At 37.8% G+C, this 12,948-nt stretch overlaps 1 protein-coding gene across 6 annotated transcripts in view; it reads right to left on the bottom strand.

Annotated features, from left to right (window-relative positions):
- ZNF385D (zinc finger protein 385D) overlaps positions 1-12,948 on the bottom strand; it is a 419,164-nt gene that overhangs the window by 370,966 nt on the left and 35,250 nt on the right. The window contains exon 2 of one of the 6 annotated variants that reach the window (XM_068207270.1): positions 1,329-1,391. The exons of 4 other annotated variants lie outside the window; for them this stretch is intronic. Coding sequence is in view for 1 of the 2 variants with exons in the window: in XM_068207246.1 (XP_068063347.1) it covers positions 1,199-1,229 (31 nt within the window). In the remaining variant the exon portion in view is untranslated. Of the gene's footprint in view, positions 1-1,198; positions 1,299-1,328; positions 1,392-12,948 lie in introns of all 6 variants that reach the window. One more of the 6 variants, XM_068207246.1, reaches the window with a different exon arrangement.

Here is a 12,948-nt window from a genome sequence, read left to right as displayed (position 1 = left end):
ATCTTGCCATTATTTTCCCCTTAATTCTGTTCCATAACCTTGAACATGAATTAATGGATATTTCCCCAAACACACTACAAGAAAAAAATTTGCTTTGCCTTATTTCATTAAAAAATATGTAACCTCCAATTCTTCACACTAACTTGCTGGTGTGACGTAGTCCTCAGTTTCTCTTCATTTGCCCAGAATCATCACTTATTGCAGTGAAATGGTTTTTTTCTCCATATGCATTTCCCTTGCTCCTGTGATGCATAAGGATATACTAGCACTGAGGGGAAAAAGAAATCACTGATTTTCTCCATCACTCTTACATAACATTCCGCAGTTTCTTTTCATATTACACCCTGCACTCATTTTTTTGATTTTTTTTTTGTTTTTTTTTTTTTTTAGAGCTCTTTTTAATGAACTTGTATTTACTTACCTTAATTTCTTTCTACATAAGTTAATTTTTTGGGTTAAAGACCAAGGCACTTCAGGCTTTATTATTAACTGCAAAATTTTGCCAAGGAAATAAAATACATATCTACCCAAAAATAGTCATTTAAATAGCACACATAATCAGCTTGCCCAAACCATAACTTAATGGCTCAATGGCTTGTCACTTTCACCATGGTTGCTCACTAAATTTGGGATTTGCTGAGAACACAGAGTTTAAAAACATCAGGTTCGTCATTAGGCACATAAAATTCACTTAGTTTTTTTAACTTTTATAAAACTTACAACTAATAATCTGACATTTAAATTATTTGTCTAAAAGACTCAAATCAGAATAGAAGGCAAAATTTATGAGGTGCTCTTCATGAACAACACTACAGGTTAGACATGATGCAGAGATCTAATTATGTGAATCTATACATGCCTATAAAAATATTTCAGTTTTCCAAAGTCTCTTAAAACAGCTAAATTGACCATTTTAAGTACAGAAAATAACCTAACAGAAATGAAAAGGGAAACAGTGATAGCAGGTCTAGGCACTCATATATAAGCACAGAAACAATTGGAAATGCTGTCATAAAATTTAACTAAAGAGAGAAAAAAACAAAACAATAAAAAAATGAAACCCAAACAAACCCTGAACATTTGCAAATGCCAGGAAAAGCTTTTCCTACTCAAATGTCAGGAAAGTCAAAGCCCATTTAATAAAGTCAATCAAAATGAAATTTGGGAAAAACTAAAGGCATATATTTAATGAAATTACCAAGAAATCTCAGGAAGAATCCCAAAGGCATCTTGATGAAATGTATTTAAAAATGACTGAAATCTCAGCTGCCCAGAGATGGTGTTGGAGCAGGAAACAGCTGAAATATCAAAAGGGAGTAAATCTTTACCACAGTAACCTTGCTTCAAACCATAGTTCGAGAACACTCACAGCCTTCACTTTTCAGGGTGACCTTGAACAGACAATAACACATTATTTGGGCAAAACTCTTCCATTTTCAAGGAACAGATGGAGAGAGTACTTTAGTACACGTCCTATGTTAGTCTCCAGTTTACATCAGACTTCTAAAATTATCCTCCTGCACCAATGTGCCCCAGTGGAGCACATCCAGCAATAGGCTGCAGGCAGGTCCAAGAGGATGTGCGGGAGCTGGGTGGCCGTGGAAGTGGGGGCAGCTCTCTGCAAACCTCCAATAGCATCTTCAGCCTCTCCACAGGCTGGTATGGCTCTCCAGAGGACACACTGCAGTGCCCAGGAAGAGAGAAGAGCCATTCAGTTATCCCACATGGACATAAACGGACAGGTCTGTTCTTGTATTTCCAGGTTCTTGTCTTGACGGGAAGAGGGAATCACCCAGTCTGACACCGAGTGTCACTCAGCTGAGAGAGCCCAGCTCAGCTGCAGAACTGTCAAGACCATCCTGTGGGCTGCCCTGTACACCTCTGAATCCCCTTGGCACAATCAAGCTGCATGGCCAGAAAATCATATTCCACAGGGAAAAAACACTGTAGCAGGCCTATGCATTTTTTTTTTCTCCATTTAGAATTAGGTAAGCAACAGTAAATCTGTCATGCAACCATGATTATATCTTCACATAAGCACAGGCAAGAAAAGGGAGCAGACAAATACCTGAGGTAACAGAATTTTCCAATGTAGTTACCTGGAAATATGTTGTAATTTTTTCTGCTGAATTTATCAGTGATACAGAAATTTATATACATATCACTAATTACTCTGACACCACCTGAAACCAAGCTCTGGAACTAGAAGCTTGAAGAATTCATCTTCATGTGGTAGGTTGAGAGATTTGCCATGCAGTTTAAGAATGCTGTTTGATTTCACTATTCTAAAACACCAACAGCTAAATCTGAGTAGATATGGTATGGGTAGAAAAGTTTTTTAAAAAATTAGCCTGAGTAATTTTTTTCCCCTCATCTTTTAGCATTATACTTCAAGTAACAGCAGCAGAGAAATGCAGAATGGCAGAAGCATGAAAGAGGCATTAAAACTCACATTCCTATTTCCACCTGTTTCTGCTATTTGGCAGCATCTATAGAATAAACAAGGTCATTTATAACATTTGCAGTAACATCTCCTTTTCATAGTTCAACTCAACTCCAGTACTTCAACATTTTCTTAGCAGTCAAGCCACAGAATAATAAGTCCAGCTGCATACAGCTTGATGACCGTAGCCCTGTGCAGTATGCCAGGCAGAGGCACTGGAGGAATTACATTCTTCAGCCAGAGAAGGCAACGGGTCACCTCTTTGTGCATTATAACCATGGCCCATGGTACAGCCTGGGATAAATGATGCCATCCTTCTGTACCTCCAGGGGCAGGTGTTGGTTACTAAGTGCTTCCATACAGTTGGTCACCATCACAGCCTAGATGCAGGGAGTTCACCAAAGCTATTGAAAGGAAATGTTTGAAAGAAGGCCACTAAAAAAAAAAAAAATCTTTCTTTTTGTGATAACTCCTTGACTTTTGGCAGAATATGATGGGTAAAATTCATAATTAGACTTGTCACTTAGATTTATTTTCAGAATTTGGTTTCTCAGGTTACCGGATGCCACTCGAGATCTCAGTAATTTTTTCCACTTCTTAGAGAAGCTTAACACCTTTGGTGCAAGTCAGCAGTAATGCTACAGAACTATTCCCTACATGTTGAAATCTAATGCACTTTGCTCTAATTATGAGGTCATTATTAGCATGCATAAAGGCATATAATCGATTAGAAACAACATACTTACTAATAAATAATGTTACTTAGGAAGCGTGCCTTGGATGACAACCCAGTAACATGCCATTTTTTAAAAAGTTTATATAGTCCATTAATTATAGCATCTCTCAGAAACAACACAGGTGTTAAATAGTTAGAACTCAAGAAAGCAAAATATCTAAAGCAATAAATCCCAAGTATTTTTTTCAAGAAAATATTAAACTATGTATAATTTATCCATCATAAGGAGCAATCACTTTCAGATCTTCCTGGCTTTTGCTAAAGTTGAAGCCAAATTATTTCAGTCCTGTGATTGCACAACATCAGCAAATCAACACTTCCAAGTCAGTGATAACATGCAGACTCACTACAGAGAAGCAAACTGGAGTGAATTTTTTCTTGTCCTTATTCTGTGGGAAGATTAGGTTGTCTAGGATTTTCAGACCTCAAGTCCTCCCAGATTTTCTCTACATGCCTGCCCTGTCCCTATTAAATGGAGAACAGCTCCAAGTCTTCACTCTGTGCTGAGGGTCAAAACCCGAGTGCAACAATCTGAGGGCAATTTAGCTTCCTTATTCCCCAAATGTGACTCTCTTGAAAAGCACTTCAATCCCAGGCTCGCCAATTAAAAGAAATCTTCCATTGCCATAATGATACAGGTGTCTGAACTGTACTGTGCTTCCACTTTCCTCTGTGCTACAATAAAATGCCATCTCTTTCCTGAATCTCCAAGGAGTTTTCTGAGGTCAGTCTGCTTGCTAGGGGACCATCTTCAGGATGAACACAACTGAATTTAATCGTGCATATTTTTATAGCAAATGTTAATAAACTAATTACTATGAATCACAACTCAGGGCTAGATTAAAATTCTAAAATCTCCCTTATATGCCCTTCCCCAGAATGAGCCACTCCGAGTTAATACTAAAACATTCAGATTGGCAACCCTTACACCTCATTTGCACTCATTTGTCACTGCAAACAAAATATATTTGAATGCCACAGTGAAGCTCATTAGAAATTAGCAAATGCATATTAAGAGCTCTTCTTCCAGATATAAAATTTCTTATTAATGAAACACAGCTTTAAAAGTCTTAACACCTAAGTCACAGAAACATTATTCCACTTGTAAATTTTAAGCATCACCAATAAAAATATTGCTTATCAAAGGAAGCATTTGTAGTTGTTGCCATTCTTCTCAGCCGTTTTACATTAGATTGCCTCAGCAAGATAAAAGCATCCTCATCACTTTTCTCAATGGAAAATGCAGCAACCAAGTTTCATATGAGGTACACAAGAACAAAAAAGGTCGCTTTAAAAAAAGCTCATATACATTAGAACTAAGCAGCCTAGAAAACATAGGCCTTGCTTCAGATTCAAGAAGTCAGCTGCAACAGGCAGTCATATTGCAGGTGAGGAAGGAGGTGGTGGGACATACAGCCTGCACCCTGAGTAGACACACCATAGTCTACATAACACTTCCATAAAGGTTGTGTTAATTCATCTCAGAAGAGCCACTATCAGTCTGATTCCAGGTTAAATATAAGATAGTTGATTTGGAGAGAAATTACCACTGGCAGCAGCTTCAGGCACAAACTCCTGCATCTTTAGACAGGGGTGGGAAAAAAAATCCCAAACTTTCTAGCAGCTCTATCAAGATGAACTTTACAAATCAATAATAGCCCCTATCTATTAGCTAATAATAACCAATAATACCAACCTACCTATTAGTTTGAGAGGGCCTATCCGAGCACACAGCATCCTTCTGCTTCTATCCTAACCTGTTATCACTGAAACCTGAAGTATCAGAAGGAGAGGAGCACATTTTTCCACATTCATCTTTCTTCACTGATGAAACATCTCAGCCTTTTGTTTTTAACTCTGTTCTTTCTTTTAAAAAAGCCTAATTAATCCCCCCATTTATCTACAGTCAGCCTGTGAGCAGAGGGAGGGCTGCAAGTGACTGCAGCATTTTTCAGCAGCTCTCAGCTGTGATGATGCAGTGTCTGTTCCAGTAAAATGTCCCTGTGCAGCCTCTCCAATACCAACCAGCAACCACTATTCCTAGATACTGGGGATTCCTAGATCCAAAAAACTAGGACATGAGCTTATTTGGCACCCCCACATTTGACTTCTTCACTACCCTCAGAGGACTAAGACCTGCAGCACCAGCAAATTTAAAGGACTGTGTTTCCCTCCTTTTGCAGTCCATCTGCTACGTTTGTTTTAATACTGGTTTTTCTCCTCTTCTTTTTCTTCTTTTTTGCCTGAAAGTCCCATACAAATGAAAATTACTACTCATAACACACCACATCAAGGATTTCACTGAATCTCAGAATGACTGAGGTTGAAAGGGATCTCTGAACATCATCTAGTTGAAATTACCTCTCAAGCAGGGCCAGATACAATCAATTGCCCAGGACCCTGGGCAACTGATTGTATGTGACCTGTTTGAGAGGTAATTTCAACTAGATGACTTTTGAATATATCCAAAGATGAAGAATCTACAACCTTCCTGGGCAACCTCTTCTGATGCTCCATCACCTTTGCAGTGAAGAAGTGCTTCCTGATATCCAGACATAGATCCTTCTGTGTATCAGTTTGTGCCCACTGCCTCTCGTGCTGTCACTGGGCACATCTGAAAAGAACCTGGCTTCACCCTTCCATCCTCTGGTATTTATATACACTGGCAAGATATGCCTGAGCTTTCTCTTCTCCAGGCTGAACAATCCCAGTTCTCCCAGGCTGTCCTCATAGGAGAGATGCTTGTTAGCCAGGAAAATGTCCCACTTTTGAGAAGGGTGCCCAAAATAAGTAACCTTGTATTGTCATGTTAAATACATACTGTGGCACCAAGGTTTGGCAATCTGTGATACTTGGATAACAGGAGAAGCTCTGCAATTCTAGTGCAACCAGTGTTGCCTTGGAGTAATCAAACTACAGAGATGTAAAAATAAAATAAGGAAGAGCAAAACGGTGTAAATTTGGAACAATTTCCAGTGAGGGAGTTTGTTGGGGATAAATGTCATTCTTTACTCACCAGTACAGTCATTTTCAGGATTTGCCGGATTGCATACTGCTCTCCAGCATGTTTCCATTGGATATTAAGGTGGGGGCAGCACACTCAATAGCCCAGCAAGGCACACATGAGGAGGGAGGATGTTCCAGTGGAACCAGGAGCTCCTAATAGGAGCCTCCCTGATCACATTCAGCTCATTGAAAGATCACAGCTAAGCACAAAGAGACAGACTTACATCACTGCCAATGACCAAACCTTCGCTGTATTTTACACTGAGCTAAACACAGGATCTAGAACACTCTCAGTTGGAAGGGATCACAAGGACCACTGAGTCCAATCGCTAAGTAAATGGCCTGGACAGGGATCAAAACCACAACATTGCTGCTATTAGTATATGTTCTAACCAACTGAGCTAATCTCTGCTGCATTTTAAAGCTATGTCAAAATTGATCCACAAAGATTTGTAAGTATCAATTGATTTTTTTTCCATTTACAGAATGAGAGAAGGAGGAATTTCACATGGCCTCTACTGTATGTCTTCAATTATTTGAACATTAATAAAAACAACGACAGGGGTTCCATACCTCAGGACTCAGGAAAGTGTTCTTGCATTCATACATTCCTTTTCAAATAAAAAGGTAAAATCTTTGATGGAATATTGTTAAATATTGCATGCAGGAGTCCTTAATGTTTAAACCCAGTAACTTATTTAGATTTCATTTTTATTTAAAGGCTTCTGATAATTTTAACAGTTGAAATAATGCAAACAAACCATCAACTTGGAGTCATTTGCCTTCCTGTGTTCCCATATACCCTCTAAGCAAGATAATCCTCAAGGGACGAGTAGTATGCAAATTTATTTTGCAGCTTGGGATTGTGCTAAATAATTACTAACAAAAATGTATTATTTAGCTCCAGGCTATCTCAATGCATTAGAATTAAATGGCAACTATTTACTCTTTCACTCGTGGCAAGAACTACTGGGCTGATGTCAGCATCATTTTGAATGCCATTATCGCAGTCCCTGGCTCTTTAGAAGGAACAGGTAGATTTATTTACAACCTAGTGAGTGTCTCACATTTCTTTGAGCATGACACCACAGAAAATATCATTCTTATTCTAGATTACCAGGAGTATATTAGTATGATTAAAAGTTATCCTTCTATTAAGAAGGTTGCTATGACATTCCCATCTCTATGGGAAAATTCATTATCACTTACCATTTGAGTACCAGTAGGCAACTGCACTTATTTACTGCAAGGGAAATGCCAGAAAACAGAATACACTTTTGAGTGTTTGCCAAAGAGCCATGTGACACATGCCCAGGTCTGGTGTTAAGGGTTGTGGGGGTTTTAATTGACTTTTTTTTTTCTTCCCCAGAAATACCAATGAGAGTGAGTAACAAGACACTGCACAAGTCTGAATCCCAGCTGTTCTGCTCTTTGGAAAGATCCCAAAAGCATCAGCACTGTACACTCTCACTTGCAGGCAGAATAGGCTAAAGAAATAAGAGGGCTGAACCACAGGATTGTTTGTTTTTCGTGGTCAGTGACACAGCAGTGAAAAGGTCCAAGACTTGCCACACATGCCGGCACTACTGAATCGCACTGAGAATACCCTCTCTGTGTCTTTCCTTCCATGGGGAGCTGCTTGCAGCCTCAGTCATTTGGGCAGAATCTTTCCATAATATCCTACTCTATCTTCAGCATAAGTGTCACAATGTGGCCATAAATTACTAGTTTCTAAGGCTCAATTGAGCACACATAAAGACACACACTCCCCTACCTCTGTCTTAACCAATGACATCCTCTTTTTTGTTTCCTTTTTAATGGCCAGGTTTATGATGGAAATATTGTAACGATGCATTCAAAACACATTGCAAGCTAAATATTCATGAAGTCAAACAAATACTCCTACAGAAATATCCTCTTATGGATTCATAGCAAAGGGGCATTTGTTTCAGTGCTTGGCACTGTACTTTTTCTGCAAGCAAAACAGTGCTCAGCCTGCCCCTGACTCAGCCTTGGCTTAGCAGCAGTCACTCTCTCCTTGTTTCCAAGGTTTGTCTTGACACAGACTGAATCCAAAAGCCCTTTGGCCTAATACTGTCATAAAACCAAAGAATCCAAACTTCACTCTAAAATGAAACTGCAAACCGTTATGGACAATTGAGGCAAAAAGTAATCAAAGTTTGTGAATCTGAACGCCATCTTTGGCAAAGGCTTCCTCAGAGAGCAGAACAAGATCAGTTTCTTTCTGAAATTTTATTAATAGCTTTGTCATGACTTTCTCTGTCCTATTCAACACAGGAGGGTCACCTGACTCTAAAATAAAGAACAAAATACAAATACCCCCAGACATTTTGAATCTGAGTTAAAGATTGAACTTAGGCTCACTGTTCTAGCTAGACACATTGTACCAAAAAAGTGGGGAAAAAATTGGGGCTGTTCAATACCATCAAATATTGAAATGTGTCCTTGTATTCTGCATGTTTATTTCCTAGAGAAGGCATGCAAGCAGTATAATATTTAAACCTGAACTACCTCAGGCAGAGGCAAGTGAAGGCTACCACTACTTCAGAACTGAAGTTCCTACTTTTTAAAATTATGGTTTGCCATGTTCCACAGGCCAAAACTCATACTTGCTTTTAGAAGGTGACACACACAAAAAGCAATAATCATAATATTTATAATTTAGCTCCCAGGTCTATTTTTTATTATTCTGACAAATACCTGGTCAGTACGTGTTGGTTTTTAGTCAAATACAGATTCAAAGCACACATTTTCCTACAGCTGATATGAAACCTACTTGAAGCAGATGGGGATACATCCACTTCCCTACTCATTAGATAAACAAAGGGAACACATTTACATTTAGATATCATTACCATCCCAATTATGACTTCAGACTCCAACTACAAATTCTTTATTTTTATTTGGACCGATATTCAGCCAGTTACCATCTCAAATATTGCCAGGCAACAGACAAACGAAGAGATGGAGCCATCTAAAAGCTGACGGCACATTTGTAAAGTGGAAATTAAATATTGATTAAACAATAATTAAAATGCTATTTTATGCTTTTAAAGGTGAACTAAACACCAGTTAATGTAATAAAGTCCATTGATTTCTCTATTTTAACAAGTTCTCAGACAAAAGGACAGTTTAGTCTCTTATGTCCTCAGTACATGCTTCATCTGACTTTGGTTCCAGTAATGTATACAGCATTGGAAATGGGAAGCACATAGAATGCATACCTAACTCCTTGGCTTATTTACCTAAATGGATTTGAACACAGAGCAGAGATATCCCTACAGATTTGTAACAGAGAAAGCATTATTAATTAATAAACCTTCAGATAAGCAAATAATAAATTTCTAAGAAATTTGTTTACAAGAACCACTTCCTCTTTTTAATATAGTCTGGGCTCAGCAATGCAGCCTGAACATTGTAAATGAGCAAATATAAATGAAGCAACAGAAGTACAACAAAGGAAGTGGCAAAGCACTGTCCAGTTCTCACCAGGAAAAAGACAAATGTAAAGATAAAACTACAAGAAAGGAAGTAAGTTTTGACAACTTCACTAGGAGAGAAAATTTTACAATCAAAAGAAAAAGGGAATACAAAATAGGCTAAAAAAGGCTTCTCCTGTGAAGACAAGAGAAATAGTCACACTGCTTTGAGGAGCAGTGCCTATCAATGGTGCAAAGTAAAAGTCTCACACCACTGGTGACAATATTTCACATGTCAGCATGTCCTCAGAGACACTTATCCTGGAACAACACTAAATACTAAAAATAGTGTTTCTTCACTGTCAGGACATGTCAAAAAAATAAAAAAAAATTCTACAAAAGGGACATCCCAAGGGAAATTCCAAAACTGAAAACAGAAATAATCAGCTGAGGAGTCAGGACATTGCTTTCTCACTTTTACTCTTGACTAGGTAAAGCAGCGGGCACCAGCAACACCAGTTCAAGTGCAGCACCTAACAGTAAGCACTGCAGCATCTGCTCCTGAGTTTTCCCTCCCTGGTACTCCTGGAGAGGCTGCAGCTGCCTCATACTTAACCCTGCATCAAACTGGTGATATTGAACAGATCCTCCTACCTCCTCACCCTCAAAGATGGTTGTAACTTTAAGTCAAAAACCATAAACATATGTCACATTTGATTTTCTTAAGTGATTAGTATATTACTAATCAAATTGAGAAGCTGATTAGCAAACTGAATATCTAATTAGCTCCTTCCATGATGCAAAGAATTAGATATTAATCAAAGCTCATGAAGATAAGCACCACCATCACCATCGATACACTCAAACCAAGCACCTGCAGTTCAGAAGGGGGCAAATAATGATTATTAAAACCAATGAATTGTGCCTCTTTGATTAGTTCTAGACACTTTTTCCTCATCCAATCAAGGTAATTATACAACAAATCTTTGAAAACACATGCTGTATTTAACAAAGCAGGGCTGATACATTTTTGCTCAATACAGACTCTACCCTCCGTGCTCCTCCAGCTAGCTAATATCCTCTTTTGCAAGATGACCTAGGACTACAAAATTCTATTCCAACAGCTGCTGACTGCTTTACTAATAGTGGCACAAATATTGGCACAAAAAACTCACGGTGTTGTACAAAAACTGAGTTTGTTCCACAGATGATAGAAGGCAGTTCAAAAGGTGGTTTAAAACATGAGGAAAGGAAGGGGAAATGGAAAAATTATCTGTTGGTGTCCAGAAAATTTCCTAGCAGAACTCAGCAAGAGGACAGCTTGCAGTTGATTAGTTGTGCCTTCATAGGACTTGCTTCAGGCTAGTTTCCAAGTTAGATTTATCAATAAAAATCTTTAAATATATTCTAACAAGATTGATCTCAATGCAGAGCTAGGTTGGCAATGCTTAATTGTTTTGAGTTTGGATTTTGTTTTGTTGGGTTTTTTAAATCAAACTTGAGTAATCAGTACCTATCTACATTAAATCTTTTTATCCCTGCAGGTTTTTTTATTGTTATGATATCTATAAACAAAGAATTTGGCTTTTTGTTTCTTAAATCTTTCCAAGTAACCATGCTTTAATAGTTTCCTGCTCATCATAGGTTTTTTTTCCAAAGAAAATTTTAGTTAACTTTAACCACATTATAAATTCTGAGGCATAAATTCTTTCTCAGATGACAATTAAAAATCTTAATTAATTCCACTCTGCCTGCAGCCAGCAAATATATTTCAACTAGATTTATCATCTTCCACATCAGCTATTGGATAAAACATATTACACATTGCTCAATTGCTGTATCTTGCCTGCCCAAGAGAGCCAAAGGATTTCATTTAGGTCCCACTTAATCAGCTGAATTATAGAAGAAAATAAATGTTAGTCCTCAAACTTGCCTTCAGTTACCATCAGTATTAAAATCTGGGCCATTACAACATTTTTTTCTCTGTTCTTTCCTCTCTTCTTTCTATTTTCCTTATGCTGGGAAAACCTGCACCCATTAAAATGTGATCACTCACCAGTTTTCCTGTGCTGTCAGAAGTGCATTTATTTCTAAATGGCTCAAAGCATTGTTGTGAGGATCTTTACAAAATATATCTTGAGTAGACTCTAATAAATTGGGTGGTACAGTCCTTTCCATCTTGAATAAAAACAACAAAAACGAGAAGGATTACTAGGTAGTGTTCACCAATTACCATAACAAAAATCACTGTATTTGTATTCAGCTGTGACAATAACATGAATAATTGAACACAAACCTATTGACTTGTAAGTGATATAATATATTGGCTTGGGAATTGTGTTTCATGCACAATTTAATACATGAGGAAGATGAAAAATTTTAGTCAAAATCACTGTTAAATTATCAGAAAAGAAAACATCAACATATTTCTTTGGTGTTTATCTAGGAACCAAATTATTAAATTTTACTTTTGAAAGCAAAAGGAAGAAAAAAAGAAAAGGTATAAAAAAATGATGCAGTACCATCCAAATTATGTTTATTAGTTTTTATCATATATATGATATCAAAAGATACTGTGAACTACACACAGCCTGAGCAGTGACTAAAGGAAAATAAATCACAATTTTGAGTATCAAAATACAGAAGTTTTTACTACTAGGACAGAATAAATGTCTCACTGTACAAATATAATTAATGCATTTTTCATAGAAAATGTACTGTTACACAGAGATACAAATCCAGAATTCTTCAAACTCTGTTATGGTATTCAACAAAGCTGTAGCAGCTTCTTCATCTTTGCCTTCTGAAACTTGCCTGGAATAGTTTCATTCCCAAAGAAAAAGGCTGTGGGAGTGCTGCACGGAACACTTCTGAAGCAAACTGGAACAGTTGGTGAGATACTGCAACTCAAACTGACTGAACACATTAAAACAGTTCATGGGAAGCAGAAAATGCAAGATTTCTCTACAACCCTGTGCTATTACACAGCAGCTAAACAGAATTTCAGTATGTGCATTCATAAAACACAAGGACACCCACACTAAGTGCTGCAGAGCAGAAAATACGATGCACTTGCCAAGAGTGCACAGCAGGTTAGGCACTTACTGATACTTCCCCAAACACCTAATGTACCTGGTCTGGCTTTGATGCAGTGCCTTCCAAATGTTCTGTTAAAAACAGTGAACTTCAGCATCCTTAAAACAGCTGCTCCTGCTGTGCAAAGTAGCCCAAATGTGGTCCTCATTCAAAACTGTGTCCTATTTGCTGCAGAACAGACTTCAGTGTATTTTACAGCTGCACTGTGTTGAGATAAAGGATGCTCA

This window comes from Anomalospiza imberbis, chromosome 1 (genome assembly GCF_031753505.1).
Source record: "Anomalospiza imberbis isolate Cuckoo-Finch-1a 21T00152 chromosome 1, ASM3175350v1, whole genome shotgun sequence".
NCBI lineage: Eukaryota > Metazoa > Chordata > Aves > Passeriformes > Viduidae > Anomalospiza > Anomalospiza imberbis.
This window is presented reverse-complemented; position numbering and strand designations above follow the sequence as displayed.